General features: G+C 41.2%; 2 protein-coding genes across 35 annotated transcripts in view; one reads left to right on the top strand and one right to left on the bottom strand.

Annotated features, from left to right (window-relative positions):
• Positions 1-21685, top strand: part of lrrfip1a (leucine rich repeat (in FLII) interacting protein 1a) — a 34163-nt gene extending 12478 nt beyond the window's left edge. For 2 of the 34 annotated variants that reach the window (XM_089002037.1, XM_089002043.1), the window contains 17 exons: positions 2332-2382; positions 2723-2752; positions 4136-4198; positions 4283-4324; positions 5312-5392; positions 5743-5811; positions 7748-7825; positions 7990-8088; positions 8755-8781; positions 8860-8988; positions 9086-9157; positions 9935-10105; positions 11363-11455; positions 11587-11679; positions 11824-11916; positions 13008-13134; positions 13927-17896. In XM_089002037.1, the coding sequence (XP_088858163.1) occupies positions 2332-2382; positions 2723-2752; positions 4136-4198; positions 4283-4324; positions 5312-5392; positions 5743-5811; positions 7748-7825; positions 7990-8088; positions 8755-8781; positions 8860-8988; positions 9086-9157; positions 9935-10105; positions 11363-11455; positions 11587-11679; positions 11824-11916; positions 13008-13134; positions 13927-16688 (4080 nt within the window). In that variant the 3' untranslated portion in view covers positions 16689-17896. Of the gene's footprint in view, positions 1-41; positions 114-1203; positions 1246-2331; positions 2383-2722; positions 2753-4135; positions 4199-4282; positions 4325-5311; positions 5393-5742; positions 5812-7747; positions 7826-7989; positions 8089-8754; positions 8782-8859; positions 8989-9085; positions 9158-9934; positions 10106-11362; positions 11456-11586; positions 11680-11823; positions 11917-13007; positions 13135-13926; positions 17897-18737; positions 18788-18881; positions 19003-19081; positions 19162-20060; positions 20166-20485 lie in introns of those variants that run through there. The other 32 variants (XM_089002046.1, XM_089002047.1, XM_089002051.1 and 29 more) reach the window with 28 other exon arrangements.
• A 149-nt stretch (positions 21686-21834) lies between these two features.
• tyw5 (tRNA-yW synthesizing protein 5) lies at positions 21835-27184 on the bottom strand. Its single transcript, XM_089002066.1, has 8 exons — positions 27057-27184; positions 26442-26596; positions 25821-25890; positions 25708-25752; positions 24962-25099; positions 24815-24902; positions 23046-23162; positions 21835-22120 (listed from the first exon to the last, which is right to left on the bottom strand). Exons 1-8 carry the CDS (start codon positions 27135-27137, stop codon positions 21867-21869), a joined length of 948 nt encoding a protein of 315 aa, XP_088858192.1. The 5' UTR covers positions 27138-27184; the 3' UTR covers positions 21835-21866.
• Between the last annotated feature and the right edge of the window lie 6 nt (positions 27185-27190).

Genomic DNA, 27190 nt, shown 5'->3' with positions numbered 1-27190 from the left:
TGTTTGAATTGTTTCATAACTTATTTTTTTCCCCCGTTCAGAAATATTACGGCTTGAATCCCAAATCAGATGACAGATCAGACAGCAAATGGGGAGATATTGAGCAATGGATGGTATCCGTTTTCGTTTGCCATGACATCGCCTTGTTACTAACTCGAATGTTTGCATCCGTACTCGCTTTGAGTTGTAATTAATGTGGGCGTGAGCCATTTCCAGCCTGGATTTTTTGTTTTTGTTTTTTTGTGATTTTTTAAAAAGAAAACTAATTGGAATGAATCCAAGCTTGGTTCCCCGTTTAAAAAAAGGGTCGTAGCAGGGTAGCAAGGCTGACCATTTGGCCCGTGGTCAGCGTGACCATCTGCCCTCTCGGTGTGCACTACATAACGTTTGTTGTGTCGGATTTCTCTTGAGTTGAAATTTCACCAGGAACATTTATTTACTGACAGTATGTTGACCGTTTGACGTGAAGCATGACTAACCACGACCCCAAAGATGGCACTTTTTGGAAGTGCCACAAGTCTTACAAACCTGCCAAATATTTTGCTAGATTTGATCTATGACTCAAAAATCCGGAAAAATGGGGAAAAGCAACTTCAAGCTGAATTTTGCAATTCACCACAACATAGTTGAGTCAGTACATTTTTGGCAATTATCTTCCAATTCCAATTCTCTCCCCCTCACTCACATTTGGGCTGAGCTTCTCCCAACCACATATTTTTACAAAAATGTTTACAATGTTTTACAAACATGTTTACAATCTTTTACATTTTTTTTTTATTTCTGATGTAATGACTTGGTTGAAATTTGACCACCCAACCCTTCTCCCTCACTCACATTTGGGTTGAGCTTCTCCCAACCACGTTATCAGTTACAATTTTTCCAAAAATGTGCACAATTTTGTACAAAAAATGTTTTAAATTTTTCACATTTTTTTACATTTTCAATGTAATTTACATGGTTGAAATTTTAGACCCGCCCCCCCAAACCCCACCTTTCTCACGTTTGGGTTGAGCTTCTCCCAACCACTTTATCAGAAGCATGTTCCTACCAACTCCTCATCTCATTTGACATCTTATCCCGTCATGGAAGTGCTTTCATGTCAACTCTTTCAAATCTACCGCCGTCTCGACCCCCCCTACCCTCTGACACCTCATCCATTTTTTTTCTCCTTCCATCACCTTTTGCCTTCCCCCCACGATGCAGGAGGACAGTGAGCGATACTCACGACCCTCACGACCGCATACGGTTTGTAGCCCTCCCTCTCGTTTCACCTCCTCGAAATTCAGAGATAATATTAATGATAATCAGACATTTCATTCATAAGCGCCTTTCAAAACTCTCAAAGAGACACGGGTGATCACCGAGTTTTTCGTTGTCCCGTACAAATCTGAGTTCAAGCTCCCATAATGCCTTGAAAGTCGCTTATAAATGAAATGTATTTATTATTATTATTATTATTATTATTATTATTATTATTATTATTATTATAATAATAAACGAAGGAACAAATTCTGTGTGTAGTGTGTATATATGGTGATTTCATTTATTTATGTATTTATTTATATATATATATTTAACTCATTCACTGGCAGACGATGTGCAAAAATGCGTCAACTCCAGTGCCAGGGTTTTTGTCATTAAGTGAATTCCAGGACCAACAGAATATTGAGTTTTAGGACTACATAAACATTCAATGCAGCGTTAGAAACCTTAGACTCTCTTCTTTCATAAGAAAAAAATGTTAATTCCTAAGTTATATGGGTCTGGAGTTATCTGAGCTTGACATTGGGGCAGATGTACACAATACAATACATAGATATTGATTTATATAATAATAATGCATTTAATTTATAAGCGCCTTTCAAAACTCTCAAGGACACTTTACAGTCACAGGCTAAGTTTTTCTGCAGGTGAGCAGCGGCAACCACACGCACCAACGGTCACTCAACCCGGAAGTAACGCTGACATAATATAATAATAATGTAATGCTATATAGCGCTTTAACTACAGCCGAAGCTTACATGCTTACATACAAAGCGCTAACATGGAAAAAAGGGAAATGCTTCCCCCTCGTGGAAGGGAAAAACATTGCCAGAGGTCTGACCAGCGCTTTATCGGTGCCCAAACAAGAAAAACCAAAACCCGAACAAATTCGGGAATGGTGCTCTACGTCATATTTTCAATTCCCAAATAAATTTGTGAATGGCAGCAAATGAGTTAATGGAACCACTGAATTGACTTCAAAATTCCGCACCGGGCATAATGAATTTTCATGGACAATAAGTTCTCAACCCTGATTGTCCTTCGTCATCTGTCTTATGTCTCGCACAGCTTTCGGACGATGACGAACGGACGTCTGTGGGAAGCCGAGGCAGCGCCAGGGTCAGTATCAAAACACCCAGAGAAATCTCGATGTCTCTGTCGTTGCATTTTCATGTTTCTGTGAATACGGTGGAAAATGTTGTGAAAATCTGGAAACACTTTCTCGTGGACTGTCGCACAAAATGGACTCGATGTCTCCAGATTGACAAGGGGTGGGGGAAGGTACCTTGGTGTACTTTTTTTTTTGGGTGAAAAATGGAATAGTTTGACGAAAAGACTTTGCAGACGTTTGACTGGCACGTGGGACTAGTTTAAAATTGTTGGCTTGTGGTGAGGGGTGGGGGGGTTCTCTTTAAAAGGGAGTCTGGCATCCTAGTTGATGTTTTCGTGTCGCTTGCAGTCGGATCTTGATGCGGTTTACGGTGCTGGGGTAAGCCTTGTGCACTGGAATGGAAGTTTGAACAACATAACATTTTTCTGTGTGTGTATGTGCCTAAAATACTGTGTGCCCACTCTCTTCTTTTAAAAAAAACAGCCCATGCATGAAAATGTGTAATGGCTTTTGAGCTTTGCGGGTGTCCATAAAGTCTCATTCTGGTTAACCAAAAATAAAAGCAGGCTTGTTGTGTTCTACGTCACAGGTGTCGAAGTGAAAGCACAAATCTGGCCCTCCACAACTTTTTATTCGGCATGTGAAAGCAAATCAAATTTGTGAAATTCCATGCTCATCTATCGAGCTAGCTAGCTAGGAATTGATCTAGCTAGTTAGCAATGGAGCTAGCTAGTTAGCGATTGAGCTAGCTATCTAGTAATCGAACTAGCTAGTTAGTGATCAAACTAGGTAGTTAGCAATCGAACTCGCCAGTTAGCGATCGAACCAGCTAGTTAGCGATCGAACTACCTAGCTAGTGACCAAACTAGATAGCTAGTGATCAAACTAGCTAGTTAGCGATTGGACTAGCTAGTTAGTGGTCGAATTATCTAGCTAGTTAGCAATCCAGCTAGCTAGCAATTGAGATAACTAGCGATTGAGATAGCTAGTGATCGAGATAACTAACGATCGAGCGAGCTAGTTATTGGGATAACTAGTAATCAATATAACTAGCGATTGAGCTAGCTAGCAATCAAGATAACTAGCGATCAAGATAATTAGCGATCACGATAACTAGCGATCGTGATAACTGGCGATCGAGCTAACTAGCGATCAAGCTAACTGGCAATCGAGCTAACTAGCGATTAAGCTAGCTAGCGATTGAGCTAGCTAGTGATTGGTGTCAAAATCAAGGCCCGCGGGCCAAATCTGGCCCGCCACATCATTTTATTTGGCGCGCAAAAGCAAATGATACTTGTGAAAAGCGATATTTCTTGCTAAAGTCCAAACACAAATTTCAAATTGTCCCTTGTAAACCACAATAAGTCATTTTCTTACTTCAAATTTGAAAACTAGTTCTTCATGAATTTGTTGTATTTGAATGACATCCCCAAATTCATAACGGCCTCCGAGAGGAAACCGCAACGACAATGTGGCCCGCGGCAAAAAAATGACTTTGACACACTTGCTCTATTTGCTTTTTATCACATAGCATTTAATCTTTAACCCGGTTTTTGCCAACCCTTATTGAGCCAAGGTACACGACCCAAAAAAAAGACAAGTATTCCTAACCAAGGACAATTTGACCCTCTGCATTCTCAGAGTGATAACAAATCCCCATTGCTTGATTCTGCTGTGTGTCTGTGTGATTTACACGAAGTAAGTTTATGTGCTACTTCTTCCTATTCTCACGCTGACCTGGTTGTTTCTGTCACTCCCAAGAGCTCGTCGTCTCTGTCACATAAATCCAAGAAGAAAAAGAAGCATAAGCACAAAGACAAGGATGTATGTATGTCATGGCCCGACGGTAGAAGCTTGAAATAATTTTTTTTTGTAGCCAATATCACTTTTTGCACTTTTGCTTTGTAGAGGAACGGCCACGATGATGCGTACAGTGTTCTATCCAGCCGGGTTAGTAGACCTTGTTGTTTATTTTGGATTGGATTGGATTGGATATGCCTTTATTCGTCTCACAGTGGAGAAATTTACATTTCACAGCAGCAAAGTGATGAAAGGAATGAAAGTAGAAAAAAAATACATGAGCTGCTGGAAAGGCAGCCACTCTCGCGGCGCCGTCTTGAAGTCAAAAGAACAAAAAAAAAAACTAAATAACAAATAATATGACAGCAAAGAGACAATATGACAAAACAAAGATACAGAGAGACATTCATTCTTCAGGACTTGCTGTACCCTCTTTGTGATGACATGAAGCAGTTCTGGATGAAAGAGGAGAGGATCAAAGCGTCTTTCCACCAGTGGATCAGGGATTTTGTGGTTTATGCATCAGCCGCCAGTCCCGGTTGATAAGATTTACCCCCCTGACTGTCGCTAGCTGTCTAGCTATTGGCTGTCTTGCTATTGGCTGTCTAGCTGGCTAGCTGTTGGCTATCTGGCTATCTATTCGCCATTTATTTGCTATCCATTAGCTAGCTAGCTTTCTGTCTATTTGAGTTACTTCAGGGTTGAGTGAACGCTGGCGCATGTGGCTGCCGCTGCTCACCCACAGAAAAACTTCATCATGTGACTGTAAAGTAACCTTGAGAGATTTGAAAGGCACTTAGAAATGAAATGTATTGTTTTTATTATTATGATTACAGTGGTCTATCCAGCCGGGTTAGTACACCTTGTTGTTTATTTTGTGGATTACGCATCAGCCGTCGAGCCGGGTTGATTAGATTTACCCCCGTGACTGAAAGGAGACGTGTCATCAAGGACACGCCGTGTTGTTCGGCGCAACCAGTTTTTTTTTGTCTTTGTGAGTCAATGATAGAAATTGGCTAAATTATTGAAGGAAATGGATTGGCAGTGGGAGATTGACACCATTAGCATTAGCGACCGGTTGCCATTCCAAATTGTCTTCATTCCAATGTTATTCTTGGTATGTGGGCTCTCTCTCAGGCATCGTACGCCTCCTCCGACTTGTACGGCCTTAATGGGCTGTCCGCCGGCAGGGATCCGGGCTCAGCTGGCTCCTACCAGGTTCGTATGGAAAAAAAAGATAGATGAAAGCTGCCCTTTGCCAAGAGAATCTTTTGCCAACATCACACTTGATCAGCCAGTCATATCGCCGGCATCATTTCAGACTTTTTATGGACCGGCCGGTCATTAGCGTTGCACATTCGGATCATTCTTAAGCTACCCCCCGATTGAGGATCTAAAACGAAGCACTGCCACTTTTTAAACTCCACTTTGAGCAGCTTACAACTAGACAAGCGGGATATTTATTTGCCACATAATCAAAAATGACAAAATTTAAACATGCTGAAATGTGAGCAAAAAAAAACAACATAATACAAACTGTCATCTGTATTATGTGGCATCAAATTCAGAGCTCCTTATATGAGGACGGTCTCTGCTCTGGGTCTCGGCGACTCTCCGGCTCCAACTTTGCCTTCCATGTGAGTTTTGCTTGTTTGTTAGTTTGGCATATTGACATTTTTTGGGGTGAATTTGGAATGTTGTTTTATGATGTCCTGTAATAATTGTTGTGATTTGCTGTGTGGCAAGTTGGACTTGGTTTTTGCCACAAAGTGTGTGATGGTAATGCTAACATTGCATGGCAAGATTGTTGAAGTGTTCAAATGAAGTGCGGTCCAGAACTCGGGACTGAGCCCGCCAGCAAATAGCGAGGAAGTTTCCCCATTTTTCCGTTCACAGTCGCCGACATCTTATCATTTCCTGACATGTGTTTTCAAATTAAAATTGACTGTGTTGCCGGTCGATTTAAAGCGGCTTGACTGACCTTTTAAGACACGCTGATATTTCATCAGGACCAAAAGGAAGCATGCTCTGTTTTATCTCTAGCAGTAGAACATAGGCGAATGTACCCCACCGAAAAAAATGAATAAATATGGTCGTCGCGTCACTGTTCTTATTTGACCACAATGTGACCACTTGGCTTTAGTGGCTCCTTAGACCACAGCAAACATGAATTGATGCCATGTTCAACAAGTCCACCATCCCTAATAAATCAATACATAAATAAACACATCAGTAAATACAACAATAAATAAATAAATTCTTAAATAAATCTTCTTTTTCTTTCGGCGTTTCCCTTACATACATAAATACATACATACATACATAAATACACAAATACATACATAGGTAAATACATAAATACACAAATAAATACATAAATAAATATCTAAATACAAATATATATATAAATAATAAATAAATGATTAAATACAAAAATAACTAACATAAATATATGCATGAATAATAAATACATACATACATAATAAATAAATACATGCACATATATTACACTAATAATAATGCATAAATTATTAAATAAATAAATATACACAGAAATACATGCATAAATACATAAATACATCTTTACATAAACAATAAATCAATTATTAATGAAGTGATTACATAGATAAATAAATATATATATAAATATATACATAAATAATCAATAAATACATGATTCATTAGGAAATAAATACATAAATGCATAATTATTAAATACGCCGCCAAAATTGAAAAAATAACAAATATGACAACACAAAGACACAGAGTCATTCATTCTTCAAGACTTCTGTACCCTCTTTGTGATGACATGAAGCAGTTCTAGTTGAAAGAGGAGAGGATCAAAGCATCCATGTCAGCAGTGGATCAGGGACGTCATGGTGGAATTTGTACGTCTACTACAAGCTAAATGTTGAAAGCAAACACGAAGCTGTAGCATCCATTGACGAAAAGACATTGTCTCACATCTCCTGTCCCACATAAATCCGCTTCAATTCCAAGCCGTGACAGTTCCACATACGCATCGGCGCTCTGAGCTGACGCTGCTTTCTTCTTATCGCGGGCTCCTCAAGCCAAAAAAATAAAAATAAATAAAAAATAAAAATAAAGAAATACATGAATGCATACATACATTATTAAACAAATACAATTATTAAATACATAAATAAGTATAAGTATAGTATAGTATAAGTAATAAATATACATAAACACACACACACACACACACACACATATATATATATATATATATATTTTTACATGATTACAGAAATAAATATACGGAAATATGTAAAGGTATGTAGATATATACATACATAATCAATAAATACATGATTAATTAATAAATAAATACATAAATGCATAAATACATTATTAAATAAACACATAAATATGCACACACACACATATATATATATATATAAAAATGAGTAAATAAATAAACAAACACATACACAAAAAACAGATGGGTGAATTTGTGAATCGCCAACAGCAAACAGCATGAACTGCCTGCGCATGTGCATGTTCCTCGACTTTACTGGATGGAAGCATCACTGTGTGCTTCCTCCTCAACAGCCTCTCGAGTACAGTGGCTACCGCAGCTCCAACTCCAGAACTTCCAGCCGGGCCAATTCGGCCCGTACCAGCCCAGCGGTGAGAACCGCCCAGATAGCCCAACCACAAGACACCAAATACCCTCTCTAGTCCTCAATGTGTTGCTCGTTTTGTTTGGGCTGATTTTTATTTTTTTTTTTTCCGTTTGGTCTGACCGGCCATGTGTTGTCTGCCGCCCCCTGTGGTGGCGGCGGGCCATGCAGGACAACGTTGGCTCTGTTGCCAGTCTGTTCAGAAGCACTTCCAGTAGCAGAGGACTCCCCAGAGATCTGGACGATGTTACAATTCCCGATTTGTCTGACGTGAGTCTCGTTTCCGCCAACCCAGGCGGCAGAGGCCTTTTAAGACTGCAGTTTTATGCACTTAACCCACCAATGCTGTTTTTCTCATCCTTCGGTTGCTGGTTTGAGTGTCAGATTTCAATAAACGGTCAACTCCCAAGATAACTTTTAACTTGGGGGTGTTCTGATCAGGACAATCACGCCATTGATTCTCGATACCGATCATCCACCAGTGAGATTGGCTGTTACCGATCGCGTGGATTAGTTGTGGTGGGGCAATAAAAAGGTTGTGAGTGATGCTAAGCGATCCGAATGAAGGATTTGGCGTCTTTTTCTTGATTTATTTATCTCGCCATCCAGCTATCGAGCTAGCTATCTTGCTAGCTAGCTATATGCTATCTATTTGCTATCTAGCTCCTTGCGCTGGCTATCTATCTAGCTATCTATTAGCTATCGAGCTGGCTGGCTATCTAGCTGGCTAGCTATTAGCTATCTATTGGCTAGCTAGCTAGCTTTCTATCTATTTGAGTTACTTCCGGGTTGGGTGAACGCTAGCGCGTGTGGCTGACGATGCTCACCCTCAAAGAAAAGGCGCTTAGAAATGAAATGTGTTGTTGTTGTTATTATTATTATTATTTGTGGCCCCATCTTGACTCGAATCTAATATGTTTTTCCTTCCCTCCGCAGGTCGACGACAGAGATTATCTGGAGAAAGTAAGTAGAACCTCAAACACCGAGCAGGTTCTGCTACCTTTTTAATTCAATTCAATTCCGACCCGTTGATATTTTTAGCAGGGTTCCCGAGCGGCTTCCGCGTTAACGGCGGCAAGTCTGGCCTCCCTCGGCGGGACTTCTTCGCGAAGAGCAAGCGTCGAGACCGCCATTACGGTCGATGCTGAGACGGCGACGAGAGAAATTAAGGTACACGATGGGTATTTTCTCCGCAAACGTGTTCGTCGTCTTCCTTTTCGCTTTGCCTCTCGCTTCACTTGCTCACCGCCGACGTCCTTTTCACCAGGAAATTCATGAACTGAAGGATCAGATCCAAGATGTGGAGTCCAAGTACACTCAGAACCTAAAAGAAGTCAAGGTATAAAAACCTGAGGCAGATTTTTTTTAATGTTTTTGCCATAATAAATAACTTAACTCATTGACTGCCAGATGATGTGCAAAAAATGTGTCCACTCCAGTGCCAGGGTTTTTGTCATTATCACTCAAATTCACTCAAATTCCACGACACACAGAATATTGAGTTTTAGGACTACACAAATATTCAGCGTTAGAAACCTTAGACTCTCTTCTTTCATTCAGAAAAAAAACAGTTAATTGCTAAGTTATATGAGTTTGGAGTTATCTGAGCTCGAAAAGGGGGTGGATGTACAAAATACAATACAATCCATACATATTTATATTTATACCACTTTAATGTACACTCGCGGCGCCACCTTGAAGTAAAACAAAAAAAAAACTAAATAACAAATATGACAACACAAAGACACAGAGAGGCATTCATTCTTCAGCACTTGCTGTACTCTCTTTGTGACACGAAGCAGTTCTAGATGAAAGAGGAGGAGATCAAAGCTTCCCATATTTCCACAATTTTCATCAGCTTCCCATATTTCCACAATTTTCATCTTCTTTCTGTTTACTTGTTTGTCGCTTTCGATTTTTTCACACATATCGGAAGAAGCCAAAAGAACGAATAATCCCTTTCAGATGCTCGATACGCTATGAGGCCCCTTTCACTTTGTCACCACAATCGCCTGAATACTGGATGCTTTTTCTCACCGCGCGGATGTTTTCTTCTACTACGGCTTTTGTGATAGAAGAAAATGTTTTCCATTTCATACTGTTAACGTTTTCGTAGGAGGCGTTAACCGAAGTGGAGGAGAAGTACCGCAAAGCCATGGTGTCCAACGCCCAGTTGGACAATGAAAAAAATAACCTCATGTACCAGGTGGACACACTGAAAGACTCACTGATAGAACTCGAAGAACTCCTGTCCGAGTCCAGGCGGGAGTACGAAGAGAAGGCCAAGGTATGGCCAGCGGCCATTTTCTAGGATGTATTATTGTTATACAGTGATACCTCAGCTTACAAACGCTTTAGTTTATGAACTTTTTGCCTTACAAACATTACATTTGCGAGAATATAATCTTGGAATACGAACTAGTTTTCCGGAAACGCACGGAGCGCCACAATGGCTGGCGGACTAGTTTTCGGCGGAAGAAGACCAAACCACACGGTCGAACAGCGCCACCGTGGCTGGCGGACTAGTTTTCCACACCTACTTTCCTTGAGTGCACTAGTGCAGACGTGGTTTGTTATCAAATTGATACTTTTGCTTTTTGGAACCGGAAAAGACCCCACCACAGGCTAGTGTTGAGCCGAAGATGACATTTTAAAACATTACGGTCATGCAGAAGGAGATTATCAAAAAACACGAACGAGGTGTGCGGTACGCTAAGATGACCATTGCTACGTGTGGCTAAGGGTGTTTCTATGTTGTCGAAGCCAGTGTTTTTCAATCTTTTTTGAATCAGGGCACGTTTTTTACATTGGAATTTTTTGCGGCACACCACGAACCATCTCGCAGGAAAGAGGCAATGAGTGACATATTGCCACACGGACGAATATTAAATTACCCTCCCAGTCTTTTCAGCACGGACACAGGACAATGACATAATATTGGCAGAAAATGATTCATAAATGTTTGTAAAATTTTAAATTGGAAAAAGGGGAATTGGATAGTTTGTCACGGCACATCTGACGATCTCTCACTAGTGTGCCGTGGCACAGTGGTTGAAAATCACTGGTCTAAGCGACGGTGTCAGGCAATAGAAGAGGTTGAAAAATTTCTGTTGATTTGGATTAACGAAAAGCAGCTATCAGGGTACATTGTGAGTGAGGGTATTATCAGTGAGAAAGCACGGCAACTTCATTTGGATATCATCAAGAGTCAACTACATCAACGCCCATCACAAAGGTAAATAAAACGACTTTATTAAATAGTACAGTTTATTTCTTTCATTACAATCCAATAGCACATTTATTCTACATAAAATAAGGTATATTTTGTGTAGTTTAAGGCTTATGTAGTCGAAAATTATGTGTTATGGGGACCCGCGAACTAATTATTCTCATTTTAATGGTTTCTTATGGGAAATAAATGTTTGGAAGACGAACTTTTCGCCTTACACACACTTTCTGGGGACCAATTAAGTTTGTATGCTGAGGTATCACTGTGCTTTCAGTGAACACTAAGTTTATTTTTCTTCTCGCAATGTGTCTGCAGGACTTTGAACGCCAAAAACAGGCCCACGGTGTTCTTCAGTTCCAGTTCAACGAAATGAAAGAGACCTTCAAACAAAGCGAGGACCTGCTGAATGTGAGTTATCGACTCGGACAGCGTCGATCGCCGCTTGCATGTGGGCCCGTCGAGTTTCACACAGATTTTCCTTTCGCGCACCAAACTTGTCACTTCTTTCTTTTCTTTCTCATCCTCTCTTGCCTCCGTAGGAAATCCGTCAGTTGCGTTTGAAACAGGAGAGTTTTGCTAGGGAAATATGTGATCTACAAGAAACAGTGGAATGGAAGGATAAGAAAATCGGGGTACGGTCTTGCTTCTCCAGGCCCTTTCTGCATTTCTTGTCATCTACTTTGAAACTGACCTTTGCCGTTCTTACTTTTTGTCTTGTGACCTCCTCAACCCCTTTTCACGTTCTCTCCATGCTGCGCACCTCCAAATCCGATCAGGCCTTAGAGCGACAGAAAGAATACACAGATGCAATCCGAACCGAGCGGGATGAACTCAGAGAAGAGGTTGTGAAGCTGAAAGATATTCTCAAGGTACTCAGCTTTTGTCAGACCCGGACGTTGCGGAGCTCTTAACCGTTCTACGGAAAGTCGCCAAAAATTTGCCACCTTGCTCAATATCTCAAAAAAATGCTTGCCTGAAATACAACAGGAAGTCCAGACATTTTGCCGTCAAGGCGACCATTTTACAAGGGTGGTCCTCTCACCAATTCCTCCTCGAAAATTGGTTTGAATAACTAAAAAAGTCAAAGTCAAGGCCCAAATCTGGCCCGCCACATCACTTTATTCGTCCCGAAAAAGCAAATAAAACTTGGGAAATTCCATGCTGAGCTAGCTAGCGATTGAGCTAGCGAGCGATCATGCAAGCTAGCGATTGAGCTAGCTAGCGATCAAGCTAGCTAGCGATCGAGCCATCTAGTGAGAGAACCAGCCAGCGATCGAGCCAGCCAGCGATCGAGCCAGTCAGCGATCGAGCCAGCCAGCGATCGAGCCAGCCAGCGATCAAGCCAGCCAGCGATCGAGCCAGCCAGCGAGCGAGCCAGCCAGCGAGCGAACCAGCGAGCGAGCGATCCAGCTAGCGATCCAGCTAGCTAGCAATACAGCTAGCTATCTCTCTTTCTATTCAGCTAGCTATCTAAAACCTTACATCACAGGTGTGTGGGGCCAGATCTGGTCCGTCAAATAATTTTATTCAGCCCTCAAAAGCAAATCTAGCATGTCAAGTGCAATGATGCTAGCTAAAGTCCCAACCGACATTTTAAATTGTCATACGTAAACCACAATAACAGTCATTAGTTTTGCCTTCAGATTTGAGAACTATTAATTTATTATTTTGTTGCGCGCTCTGTATGTCATTGTGGAGGTGATGTAACATTGTAATGGCTTCCCCAAATTCATAACGGCCCTCGAGAGAAAACCAGAACTACAATGCGGCCCGCGGCAAACAATCACTTTGAAACCCGGGGAGTAACTCATAAACAGAAATTGACAGATGGGTGGTATTTAGTGATGTTTTCATAATGATTTCCGACAAAAAAGGAGGTACCAGTAGTCATTTAAGCAACAGTTTTTAGTTGAATATTGTTGTTTTATTGGAATGATATCAATATTTTTTTTTCCCTCAGAAACACGGAATAGTACTCGGACCCGATCTGAACCTCAATGGCGATACCAGTGAGACGGAAACAGACGTCGATCCACAGCATGCTCAGGCTTCGCCAACCTCCCCGTCGGAAGGCAACGGCATGCTGGGTAAAACACACGCGGACAATAAGCGTCCTGACTCTTTTGCATGGCTTTGCATCAGCCCAACTGAAGATGTTCATTTCCAAAATGTACAGTTTGACTTTATAACTAGCCACGGAAGTCAAGGTGTCATAGCCAAACGTGACATTTAGACCAACACTGTACTTTTTGGACTAACATCTAAGGTTTTTCTGCTCCTTTTGATCTTCTGATTCGTCTCCCAAGAACTTTATGAGGAACTACACACTTTTGTCATGATAAGTGCTCAATCATACTCTAGAAATCACATTCGGATCTGTTTAAATGACATGTATTAGTTATTTGGACCATCTACAATATTTAGTCCAGCAGGTCATGGTTGTAAGAAGAGCGTGTGGTTTCTCAAAGTGACCTTCAATCACCTTCTCATGAAACGTTTTGCAGTAAAGTTGATTTGTGTCATGGGGGTTGCATTTGAACTGTTTTATTTTGAAATCCTTTTCGACTTTTCCCGACTTGAACATCCACAAAAGTTGTGAATGGTACTGGTGTCATGTGGTGTGGTGATCAAGGTTCCGTGCCGCTGTACAGACACCACACAAGATGTTCTGCTTCTCATCAGAATGTCAGTCGCAGTCTTCTCATTTACCTCTCAAGCTTCCCCTTAATGCTCCACCTCCTCCTCCTTCCTTCCTACTTCTTATGCGGTTTTCTAACTCGGCCAGATTCTTCGCCTTGTCTTCTGCTGTCGCTCTCCTTCTGAAGGTTTCTCTTGAAAACGTTGTCTCCTATCACAGTATGCTCTTCGTGATTTCTCAGGAAGCTCAGAGGAGACTGAGTTGAGAAGTAGAGGAAAGGAAGAGGTGGATCAAGAACAGCCCGGACCAGTTTTTGAGCGAGGCCAGATGAGTCACCTGAACGATAGGCTCTCAAACGCTGATGAGACATCAAGGCCCGTTCATGACATTATTCAAACACAGCCAAACAAACACAAAAACAATGAGGAAGATCTTTTGACAAATACGGAATCATTGGTAGAAACTGTGAAAGAATCGTGTCCCCGAGAAGATCATGAAAAACGTTGCCAAATAGGTGTTCACAAATCAGAACTGGGCCAACAAGCAGAAATAAAAGATTCTGAACCAGGTCTACAAGTCGACGTCATAGATTTTGACTCTTGTTCCCAGGAAGGCAGACAAAATTCTGGGTCATGTTCTGAAGCCTGTCCCAGTGGACAAGGTGTTAAAGATCCAAAATCTTGCCTCCAGGTAGTCGAAGATTTTGTATCATATTCCCACAAAGAAGACTTAAACAATTCAGATTTATGTTGCCGAGTGGATAACCAAAAACCGGAACTGTGTCCTCAAGAAGACACACAAGATTCTATATCTCATCCTGAAGCAGATGTCAAAGATTTTGCATCCCATCCCCGACAGGGAGACCTAAAAGTTCCAGAATTATGTCTCCAAGTCAATTCTGATTTGCTTTCTCAAGATAGCAGCCCAACGTTGGACTCAGTTCCCCCAGTAGATGTTCAAGATTCCGAACATTGTCTTCAAGAGAATAGAAAAGGTAGCACGCAACATGTTGACTTCTGCCCCCAATTAGAAGTTGTCAAAGATCTTGAACCATGTCCCCAGGTACAGTTCATCAAAGATGCAGAATCTAGTCTCCAGTTAGATGCAAAAGATTGTGAATCACATTCCCTTCAAGGAGTCAGAAAAGAACCAGAAGTTACCAAATCATACCCCCCAAAAGAATACACAAATCCAGAATCTTGTCTCCAAGTACATCCAAGTGATTCAGAATTACGTTCCCAAGAGCTACTTGCTGAAGATTCTGTACCTAGGCTCCAAGTAGTTTATTCTGAGTCCAAAGCTGAGGCCCAACATGAAAATGCTGAGGCAAGCAGCGAAGAAGGAGATAAAGATGTCACTAAGCAGGCACGTAGGAAAAGGAAAAAAAAGAAGAAGAGGGGAAAAAAGAAAGTAGGCCCGCTTGAGGAACAAAATCATCAAGAACATGCCAGGGTTCAGATGACGGACAACGCAGCAGATTTAGGAAAGGTTGAGTTTGCTCCGGACTGCAGCAACAACGGTAACACCGTTGAATGCCTCACGCAATCAGTCGTCCATCATGGAGATGCACCTGACCAATTGGATCACCCAAAAACCTCAGTAGATCCCACAGAATCCAAAGTGGAGCCCAACATAGAGGATGTGGACACTGTAAAAGTACTGATACCTCAACCGGAGTACCCCACCGATGCCTTTTCCCTCACTTCGCCACTCATTCAGAGAACAGATGCAAATGATCCAGAAGAAACTTTGGATTCTATTGAAGTGCGGGAAGGATGTGTTCAGAAGCCAGAGGCGGGTCACAATGGTCCTGATCTTCTTTTGGAGAGTTGTGACAGAGACTCCTTTTTACATGAAAACACTATAGTTGAAGTTTCAGGCCACAGTGACACAAGTTCATCAGGTGTTGTCCAGAATGAATGCAAAACAAGTTCTGAAAGAACAAACTGTCGTCAAGAAGACTCTGTAGCCACGTTAAGAGTTGTAAACCATGATGAAACGTCTCACTTCAAAACTCTCGACAATCTGAATCCAATATCTGTGGCATCACCGTCGGAGCAGTCTCTTGGAGTAAGTCCTGAAACCTTTGAGGATTTGGAGAAGGCTTTGGGACAGAAAACTTTACCAAACGAAGAAAATGAGGAGCCAGAAGCAGAGTGCGAGAACAGCTTCAGAGAGGACAATCAACACGTGGTGGAAATTGACAATGGGGAGATAGTCTCGGCGACTGGGCCCGAAGCGATGTCTGATCAACAGACATTGCCGTGCGACGACCGTGTTGATGCCGCCTCAGACAGTGACGTTCAGACCCCAGAGTCCGAGAAAACCAGATGTGAAATCAGTTCTCCTGCAGCGGAACATGAGCAGTGTGAAATGAGTCGTGGTCACCGGGAAGTCCCTCCTCTCGACACCTACCGACGGGACATGGAGAACGATTTTGATGAAGAAGAAGAGAAAGGGCAGTCCTTTGATTTTGATGACATGGATCTAGACGAAGCCATGGAGATTGAGACGGTCCAAAGTCCGCAGCAGAAGGAAGTTGACCGGGGACCTGAAGAAGTCCCGTTAGATGAACGGAATACAGATCGTGAGAATCCACAGCAGCCGGACGTCAAATTAGTTGTTGAAGTCCTGGAATCCATGAATCACAATAACAGTAATAGTGAAGATCCAAAGATTAGCGAGGCTGGAGCATATGTAGCCGCACCAGATAACATTTTAGTTCGTGTAGAATCCGCACCTGAACATTTGGGAACTGTAGACGCAAAAGAAAAAATCCACATGAAGGAGAATACAGTGTCTTCCAACGCCGCAGTAACGGAAACCACAGACAAAGATGGTATCCCAGATGGAGCTACGCCCTTAACGGTCGAAGCTTCGGACGCCGTTGAGCAGCGGCAAGATTTAAACGCGAGCCTTCGCAACCGAGAAACTGGAAAAGACAGGAAGAAAAACGGGAAAAAGGGCAAGAACAAGGGCAGAGAAGACTGCAAGGTGACTTAGCGCTTACAAACAACTATACGGTGCGCTATTCTTTTTTGATTTAATTATGATTTCTTAATTGACGGATGTGTAGGTTTTGAACGGACATTGTCAAGTTTTATTTGTTCGACGCGAAAAAAAATCCAATCATGCTGTTGATCGTTTTGGGTTCACATTTTGTGTTTGATTTCATTATTTAAAGAAGCTGTTCGGCTCTTTGCGTTGTTGTAAACGTCTACAAATTTGAGAAAAAAAACGAATGTCATCATTTTTCTACGCTGGGCAAAATGAAACGCGCTTGTTTATTTAGTTTGCAAATTTCATTCGCAATGTTAACCTGCATCGGGTTCGTATTTTGCTTTGGATTAGCATTAGCGTTGGAGGTTTAGGGTATAACGTTTGCATTAGGATCAGGAGTTCGGAATGCCGTTCGGTGTTTCATCAAGTTTGGAATTAGGATTGATGTCAGGAAGTTCCACGTTAGCGGTCAAGCTAAATGTTACTTTTTATTGCACTTAACTCATTCACTGCCATTCATGAATTTATTCGGGAATTGAAAATATGACGTAGAGCGCCATTCCTGAATTTGTTCGTTTTTTTTTGTTTTTTTTGGATGCCGATAAAGCGCTGGCCATGGCCTGTGGCAATGTTTTTACCCTTCCGCAGGCGGGCAGTATTTCCATTTTTTCCATGTTAGCGCTTTGTTCCAGCTTCTGCTGTTGTTAAAACGCTATATAAACCAATATGCATGTATTGTATTGTACTTTGAACATCTGCCCTCATTTTAAGCTCATATAACTCCAGACTCATGTAATTTAGGAATTAACTCTTTCCTTTAATAAAAGAAGGGAGACTGAGGTTTTTAACGCTGCATTGAATGTATATGTAATCCTAAAACTCAATATTCTGTGGGTCCAGGAATTCGAGTGACAATGACAAAAAACATTTTTGCACATCGTCTGGCAGTCAGAGTTCATGAATGCTGGCCATCCACAAAATAAAAAAAATGCACTCATGTCATAACTGGGAAATATTGTTCAAGGATTTCATTGTGTATAGTGAAAATAGTTGCTGATCTGCATTTTCAATTTTACAATCGGCCGATGGCTTAAGAAAATCTTGGGGGAAAAAAAGGACTAAAATTATTTTGGCGCACTCTGGTGGTTTTGTGATAATAATAAAAATAATAATAGTAATAGTAATAATAATAATAATAATAATAATAATAAAACTAATATTAATATTAATACTACTAATAATACATTTAATTTCTAAGCGCCTTTCAAAACTCTCAAGGACACTTTACAATCACGGGATAAGTACTTTTTTTGTGCGGGTGTAGCCATTCGCGCCAGCGTTCACTCTACTCGGAAGTAACACAGCAGCAAAGTTATGAAAGGAAGAGGAAAGGAAAGAAAGAAGTAGAAAAACAAAATACAGGAGCTGCTGGAAAGGCAGCCACTCTCGCGGCGCCATCTTGAAATAAATTAAAAAAAACTACAACACAAAGACACAGTCATTCATTCTTCAGCACTTGCTGTACCCTCTTTGTGACATGAAGCAGTTGTAGATGAAATGTTATGTTTCATTGGCCTTTACTCCCAAACGTTTATATCACCATTTCAATGCCAAAAAGTGAGATTAAAGTGTCTTGTTAAAGTGCCAGTGCACATATTTCCCTTTTCCCCCCCAATTCCAAACTCCACATGGGGGCGAGGAGGTCAATTATTTGGAGATTTTCCTGACCTCATTTGACCCCACGAATTGCGGAAAGGGGTCGACTGTCTTCTATTTTGCGTCTCCCGAGTTTGTATGCATGTTAAGCCACGCCCTCACGCTGCGCTCCATCAACCACTTCCATGGATGCCTGCACTTTTTTGCATGTATCTGCCTCCCAACCCAACCCAGCCCCCCCTCCTCACACCGCAACTTTGGCTCCACCCACCCACGCCTGGTATGTTCACTTCTCCTTGTGCAGTTGTTTTTTTGTATTTTTGTGTAACTCCCAAGATGCTCTTTGAGGCTTGTTCTCAAAACTTTATTTCTACCTCCCCTACCATATCCTCCCAGAAATTCGTCTGAGGAAACTAGTGGACGAGCGTGAAAAAATGATCGAGCAGGTAAGTGGATGATCAACGGATGTTTAGTTAACTTGTTTGTGATAAAATGGCCACCAAAACAAACCTTCGTCAAACCTTCCATGTTTGTTTTCAGATCAAGAAGCTGAAAACTCAAGTGGACCAGAAAAGCCCGAAAAATGCCACCGATGGCAATTGGAGTGCCGAAAGTGAACATTTGGAAAACGGGAATGATCCCAACGTCATTGAAATGCAGCGTAAGCTTGCAAATCGTTTTTTTTATTATTTAAATTTTTTAAATGCAATTCAATCATTTTGTGTGTTTTGATTCTTCAGGAGATTCCAGCAGGCAAATAAGCGACATGAAGTTCAAACTCGTCAAAGCTGAGCAAGAAGCCACTGCATTGGAGCAAAATGTAAGATAACGAATATACAGTGATACCTCATCTTACGAACGCTTTAGTTTACGAACTTTAAATTCGCGAGAATATAATCTTGGCATACGAACTAGTTTTCGGCAGACGAACCAAACCACACAGTCGAACAGCGCCACAGTGGCTGGCGGGCTAGTTTTTGTCACCCCCTTTCTTTGAGTGCAGATGTGGTTTGTTATCGGGTGGAGTACTTTTGCTATTATGGGATGATCGAAAAAGACCTCACCACAGGCTAGTGTTAAGACGATGAGGACACAAAACAAAATTACGGTTGAGCAGAAGATCATTGAAAAACACGAACGAGGTGTGCATTTGTGTGACTTAGCGTCCCACTATCAGTACGCTAAGTTGACCATTGCTACGTGTGGCTAAGGGTGTTTCTGTGTTGTCTAAGCAATGGTCTCAGGCAATAGAAGAGGTTGAGAAACTTCTGTTGATTTGGATTAACAAAAAGCAGCGAGCAGGGGACCGTGTGAGTGAGGGTATTATCGCCGAGAAAGCACAGCAACTTCACTATCAAGAGGCAACTACATCAACGACTATCACAAAGGTCAATAAAACGACTTTATTATATAGTACAGTTTATTTATTTAATTACAATACAATAGCACATTTATTATACATAAAAGAAGGTTTATTTTGTGTAGTTTTAAGGCTTATTTAGTAGAAAATTATGTTTTATGGGGACCTGGGAACGGATTATTCTCATTTTAATGGTTTCTTATGGGAAATAAATGTTTGGCAGCTGTACCTTTCGCCTTACACATTCTGGGAACCAATTAAGTTCGTAAGCTGAGGTATGACTGTTTATTTTTTCCCTTTATTTTTTCTTTTAAACTTTTTTTATTTGCGGGGTGGCCATTTTGTTTGTTTTTGCACAGGTGAGCCGACTTGAAGGTCAAGTGAGCCGCTACAAGTCGGCGGCTGAAAACGCAGAAAAAGTGGAAGACGAGCTCAAGGCGGAAAAGAGGAAACTGCAGCGAGAGGTAAACTAGCCGAGTTATGAAAAAGCAATCTTTAACAAAGCAATCTTTAACCCTCGTATTACGTTTTGGGTCAATTTGACCCGTTTCCGTTTTTGTGTTGACTAAAAGCACTTTCTTTTTCCTTTCTTCAAACCAGTTCTAAAATATTTTAGAAATACAGTTGATACGTATATATGACGTTTTGGGTATTTTAGATGCAATAAAACGTTTTTCTGATGTCAGTTAGGAAACAAAAAAAATGGTGTCGGTTGTCCTTTAAAGTAACAATTCAAACAGAAGACACACATTGAGCCATCTACCCCCCCTCCCTTTCCCTTTAGTTGCGGTCAGCACTGGACAAGGTGGACGAGCTAGAATCCAACAACAACCACCTGAACAAGCGACTGGAGAAAATGAAGTCCAGCCGCGGCATGGCCCAGACGCCGTAATCCAACGCCGTGCTTGTCCCCCCTGTGCCATCTCTCATCGCGTCCGCTGAAGACGCCGGGAAGCTGCTTCGGAGCCGAAGGTCCACATGAAGGACGATGACGAAAAGTCGCCCGACCGCCCGTCGGCCTTTCTTGCCTTTTCTTCACCGTAGCGTCACTATTGACCTTTTTTTTTTTCAAAAGTGATGGAGTGTGTTTTTTGTAATAATAATACATTACATTTTGAAGCACCTTTCAAAACTCTGTCACTTTACAGTCACAGGATAAGTTTTTTCTGTGGATGAGCAGCACCAGCCACACGCTCCAGCGTTCACTCAACCCGGAAGTGACTCAAATAGATAGCAAGCTAGCCTGTGAATAGATAGCTAGCAAATAGAGAGCTAATAGCTAGCGAATAGATAGCTAATAGCTCACGAATAGATAGCTAACAGCTAGCTAGCTATGTAATAACTAGCAAATATATAGCTAATACCCAGTAAATAGATAGCTAATAGCTAGCTATATAATAGCTAGCGAATAGATAGCTAATACATAGCAAATAGATATCTAGCTATATAGCTATTTGTGTGTCTTTGTAAATGACACTGCACATTTCTTAGTGTTTCTCTCATTTTTTTTGCTGCATCTCACCGCCAAACTCTTCCGATACTGACAAAACGTGACATCCATGGACCAAGTTGAATACAGAGTTTTAAGGTCGTGTAAATAGTAAGCATCTATTTGCAATCCATTAGCTATCTGGCTGGCTAGCTAGCTATCTAGCTGGCTATCTATTGGCTATCTAATGACCATCTATTAGCTAGCTAGCTTTCTATCTATTTGAGTTACTTCCGAGTTGAGTGAACGCTAGTGCGTGTGGCTGCCGCTGCTTACCCACAGAAAAACTGATCCTGTGACTGAAAAGTGACCTTGAGAGTTTTGAAAGGCGCTTAGAAATGAAATTTATTATTATTATTGTTATCAAAGCGGTGAAAATTGTCAGACATTGGGGCAAATACCGCCTCACTGTTTACAAAAAAAAAAAAGCTTTAATCATGAATGTGTCATACAAATAAGAGTTATCTCTGTGCAATAAAGTGTCCAAAAACTTGAGTTGCCATTGGACATTCACCTCTGATGTTTTATCCCCCCTCCAAAAAAAGGCTCTAGGCGAACCCATGAACAGGAAGTCCGCCAATTTGGTGTCATCCTCCGACCATCTCCCACGACGGAATGTCACCCAACGAGCCAATCAGAAGCAGGTATCCAAATCGTCACTTATACGAAGTCAAAATCACTCCAATTTGCAAAATGTCCGCTCTTGTATTCGCTGAATCATACGGCGACCGTAAAAGTCGCCGTAATCTGGCGGCAGTTGGTCAAGACAACGCAGGGCCTTCTCAAGGCCTTGAAGGGCCCGACTGGCGGACACGGGGTCTTTGTTGCCGTACGGATCTTTTTTGTCGTAGGCGTCGGCGGGGAGATGGCGCCAAAACACGTTGACGCCCACGCCGAACTGCAGTGCCAGGGTGTTGTGGAACCACAGGGCTGTCAAAACCATCACAAATAATAATAATAATAATAATAATAATAATAATAATAATAATAATAATAACAACAACAATAATAATACATTTGATTTATAAGTGCCTTTCAAAACTCTCAATGTCACTTTAAAGTCACAGGATGTTTTTCTGTGGCTGAGCAACGGCAGCCACACGCGCCAGCGTTCACTCAACCCGGAAGTAACTCAAATAAATAGAAGGCTAGCTAGCCATCTAGCTGTTGTATAGAGAATAAATAGCCAAGAGATAGCTAGCTAATGGAAAGCTAATCAAAAGCTTGCATGTATGTATTGCATTGTATTTTGGACAGCCGCCCTCATTCCAAGCTCATAACTCCAGATCCATATAATTTAGCAATTAACTTTTTTTTCCTGATTAAAGAAGAAATTCTAAGGTTTCTAATGCTGTATTGAATGTTGGATAATGGCTATCTATTCGCTAGCTAATAGCTAGCTATTTGCCAGCTACTAGCTAGGAAAAGCCGAAAGGAAAAGAAGTTAGCTATTAGCTATCTATTCGCTAGCTATTAGCTATTAATTCGCTAGCTTATTAGCTATCTATTCGCTGACTATCTATTCACTAGCTAATAGCTAGCTATTCGCTAGCTATTAGCTCTCTGTTCGCTAGCTAGCTCGCTATCTATTTGAGTTACTTCGGGGTTGAGTGAACGCTGGCGAGTGTGGCTGCCGCTGCTCACCCACAGAAAAAAATGTATCCTGTAACTGTAAAGTGACCTTGACTATTATTATTATTAAGGTACTCCTAAAACTCAATATTCGGTGGGTCCTGGAATTCAAGTGATAATGACAAAAACCCTGGCACAGGAGTGGGCACATTTTTGCATAGGCACAAATGAGGACAACGGAGCGCCACAAAAAATGGACAGCTGCAAATATTAAGTGTTTTACCAGGAATGAAAAGCAGATCTCCGGGTTCCAGTACACATTCGTACCGCACCGCCTTCACGAATTCGGGATACGTGTTCAAGTCTGGTGAGTCAATTTCCAAAACCTCTGATTTGTCACCTGAAACGTAGCAAGAAAAAACAATAATTATTTCACTTGTGGCCTAATTTTAATGTTAAAATAAAATGTATTTCCATTTACAGTCCAACCAGGGTTTACGACCATAATCCGTTACAGAAACATTTCCCATTGTAATCGATGTCTTTGGTTTTTTTTTTTTTTTTTTGCGTGATTGAACAAGACTAACACGCCCGCTCACAATGGAACTCGATACGACGAAGTGATATACATATAAGGAAGCGGAGGGTGGTGCGTTCAGGTGCGCTCAGTTTGGTCGACAACCCATTTTCGCTTGTAAACTGAGGCATTAACTCATTCGCTGCCATTCGAGAATTGAAAATATGACAGAGTGCCATTCCCGAATTTGTTTGAGTTTAGGTTTTTCTTGCTTGGGGTGCCGATAAAGCGCTGTCCAGACCTCTGGCAATGTCTTTTCCCTTCCACAAGGGGGCAGCATTTCCCCTTTTTTTTCCATGTTAGCGCTTTGTTCCAGCTTCAGCTGTTGTTAAAGCGCTATATAAACCAATATTGTGAATATTCTTTTGTTTTTTTTCGGGGAAAATGACTTTGGGATTTGACATTGACTGTTAGCATTGGCTAACCGTTTCCAAAATACATTATATTCTTAACTCATTCACTGCCATTCACGAATGTATGCAGGAATTGAAAATATGACATAAAGACGAGTGCCATTCCCAAATTTGTCGGGGTTTTGTTTTTCTTGCTTGGGTGCTGATAAAGCGCTGGCCAGACCTCTGGTAATGTTTTCCCCCTACCACAAAGGGGGCAGCATTTCTCTTTTTGCATGTTAGCGCTTTGTTCCAGCTTCAGCTGTTTTTAAAGCGCTATATGAAGCAATATGTATGCATTGTATTGTGTATTTTGTACAGCGGCCCCCATTTCAAGCTCAGATAACTCCAGACCCATATAACTTAAGAATTAACTTTTTTTCTGATGAAAGAAGAGAGTCTAAGGTTTCTTACGCTGCTCACCCACAGAAAAACTGATCCTGTGACTGTAAAGTGACCTTGAGAGTTTTGAAAGGCGCTTATAAATGAAATGTATTATTATTATTACTGTACAACTGATTGGTTCTTGTATTTTTGCCCATCTACCACTAGAAAGTGCCCAAGCGGCCGTGTCGCCAATTGCCAGTCAATAATGCCGGACAATGTCAACGTTTTCGATATCTTTTTTTTCTTACGGGACGCCTGCCCGCCCGTCGGTTTCACACCCAACATGTCCAGCCTCGGAGCTCCGGTGCAACTATTTGGCCCTGCATAATCGTGGGCACTAGCTATCTACTTGCTATCTATTTGCTATGTATTTGGCTGGTTGGCTGGCTCGCTAGCTATCTATTAGCTACAGGGCTATCTAGCTGGCTAGCTTTCTATCTGGCTATCTATTAGCTAGCTAGCTCACTTTCTATATTTTTGAGTTAATTCTAGGTTGAGTGAACGCTGGCGCGTGTGGCTGCCGCTGCTCACCCACAGAAAAGCTGAACCTGTGACTGTAAAGTGACCTTGAGAGTTTTGAAATGCGCTTATAAATGAAATGTATTATTATTATGATAGAGGGAGCCCACACCTCCTTTGAACAATGACTGAAGAAGAGCAACAGGAACTCAATTCATTGTATCCTAGCATCCTTGCCTGTCAAATAAAGGTGCAAAGCATCCCGCGGGCTATAAAGCACGACTCTCTTCTTCCCCGTCACCTGAGCCAGAAGGTTATCCATCACCTGGAAAGATGGAGGTTAAAAATCTCAAATCGCTAAGTTCAACTTTTTATAGAACTCACGTCATAGTGAGTCCACAGCTGCAGACGACGGGAGCTGATGCGAAACACGCTGGAGAAAAACTGACCCGGTTCAAAGAAGTTTGGGATGTGAAAGTCTTCGGCTAGCTCGGGAAATTGTTGATGCAGGTTAGCTGGTTCCTGGGTCAAGATGGGGTACCAATATGGCTTCTTGAGACCTCACACAATGTTGTACAGTGATACCTTGGCTTACGAACTTAATTGGTTCCCAGACAGTGTGTAAGGTGAAAAGTGTGTATCCCAAAAATTAATTTCCCATCGGAAACCATTAAAATGAGAATAATCCGTTCCCAGGTCCCCATAAAACATAATTTTCTACTTTCTAATTTTCTTAAATCTACACAAAATATACCTTATTTATTGAAAAATAAATGTGCTATGGTATTATAATTAAAGAAATAAACTGTACTGCATAATAAAGTTGTTTTATTTACCTTTGTGATGGTCGTTGATGGCTCTTCTTGACCAATCACGTGGCTTTAACCGACGACTGGGGGCGGGGAATAGAGGACCAAAACAAGCAGGATGCCATTTTCTTTTAGGAGAACAGGCTCGTTCGCCAACCACACATCACTCATTGTGGCAGTTCCGTGTGTATCCCGAAAAATGGTTCGTATGCCAAGGTAAAATTTTCATAAATGTAATTTTCGTAAACTGAAAAGTTCGTAAACCAAGGGGTTCGTAAACCGAGGTATCACTGTATTTCATTTTCTTTTTTTTCTGAGTACCTTTCGGACATCTTCTCCCAAGGACCGAAGGTAATAGCTCTCGTCCTGTAATGAGATTTAAGATTTTAGAATTTACGGGATTATCACACGGCGATTTGCGTATTCAGGCGTACCTCAGATAAGAAGAAATCTGTGTGTTTCTCCTCAGACGTCCGCTTCACAAACTCATCAAACGGAAGCGTCCTGTCAGCGGTCACCAGATATGTTGATGACTTTTGACAATTGTGTTTACGAACGCTTGAGCTAACGTGTGGCTAAGGGTGTTTCTGTGTTGTCTAAGCAAAGGTCTAAGGCAATAGAAGAGGTTGAAAAACATCTGTTGATTTGGATTAATGAAAAGCAGCTAGCAGGGGACAGTGTGAGTGAGGGTATTATCTTCGAGAAAGCACGGCAACTTCACTCGGATATCTTCAAGAGGCAACTACATCAACGACCATCACAAAGGTAAATAAAACAACGTAATTTTACAGTACAGTTTATTTCTTTAATTACAATACAATAGCACATTTATTGTACATGAAATAAGGCATATGTTGTGGAGTTTTAAGGCTTATTTTGTCGAAAATTATATTTTATGGGGACCTGGAAATTGATTATTCTCATTTTTAATGGTTTCCTATGGGAAATTAATGTTTGGAAGACAAACATTTTGCCTTTCACACACTTTCTTGGAACCAATGAAGTTCATAAACTGTGGTATCACTGTATTGCGAGGAAGTGAAGATAGGGATCACCTGTACACAAAGTTTTTTTGAAGAAAGTTCATCTGCGGCACGCTGGAGACGTGGATCTTGACCTCCTTGTCGCCTCCTTTCTGGGCAAGATAGTCCACTGTCCATTTGTCCACGCAGGGACCCAGAGACACTCCTCGGAGCACGGCAGGTTTTCGCTAGGAAAAAAAATGTTCAAATACTAACAACCTTGTTTATCTCGAAGCATAATAATAATAATAAATTTCATTTATAAGCGCCTTTCAAAACTCTCAAGGACACTTTACAGTCACAGGATATTTTTCTGCGGGTGATCAGCGGCAGCCACACGCGCTATATCCGTGTATATATATATATATATATGTGTGTGTGTACATGTGTATATATTGTGCCTTAGTGGACACGTGCAGAATGAAAATGTTTCTTAATTTTAAGTATTAAACGATATGGAATAAACAATAACGTGTTAATAAACATCCATAAACATGAAATGCAAAATGCATTTTAATGAATCGATAGACGAATTAAAAAAATATTCAATATCTGCAGGCTTTCGTTTTACTGTCTGTAGTTTGATATAGCTTCAAATTGTCAGTTGGTGTGCAAGAAGCATTATAATATGATGAATGGAAATGGTACCTTTGGATATATCTGTCGGAGAAAAACATCCCTATCGACCGCTGTAAACACTGGTACGGATATTTTCTTCTGCGTCGCCATTTGAACGGAAACTGGAACATAAGCGGCATGAGCGCAACAGTCCAATGTTTTGG

Source organism: Hippocampus bargibanti, linkage group LG08 (genome assembly GCF_051943395.1).
Source record: "Hippocampus bargibanti isolate YZ-2025 linkage group LG08, ASM5194339v1, whole genome shotgun sequence".
NCBI lineage: Eukaryota > Metazoa > Chordata > Actinopteri > Syngnathiformes > Syngnathidae > Hippocampus > Hippocampus bargibanti.
This window is presented reverse-complemented; position numbering and strand designations above follow the sequence as displayed.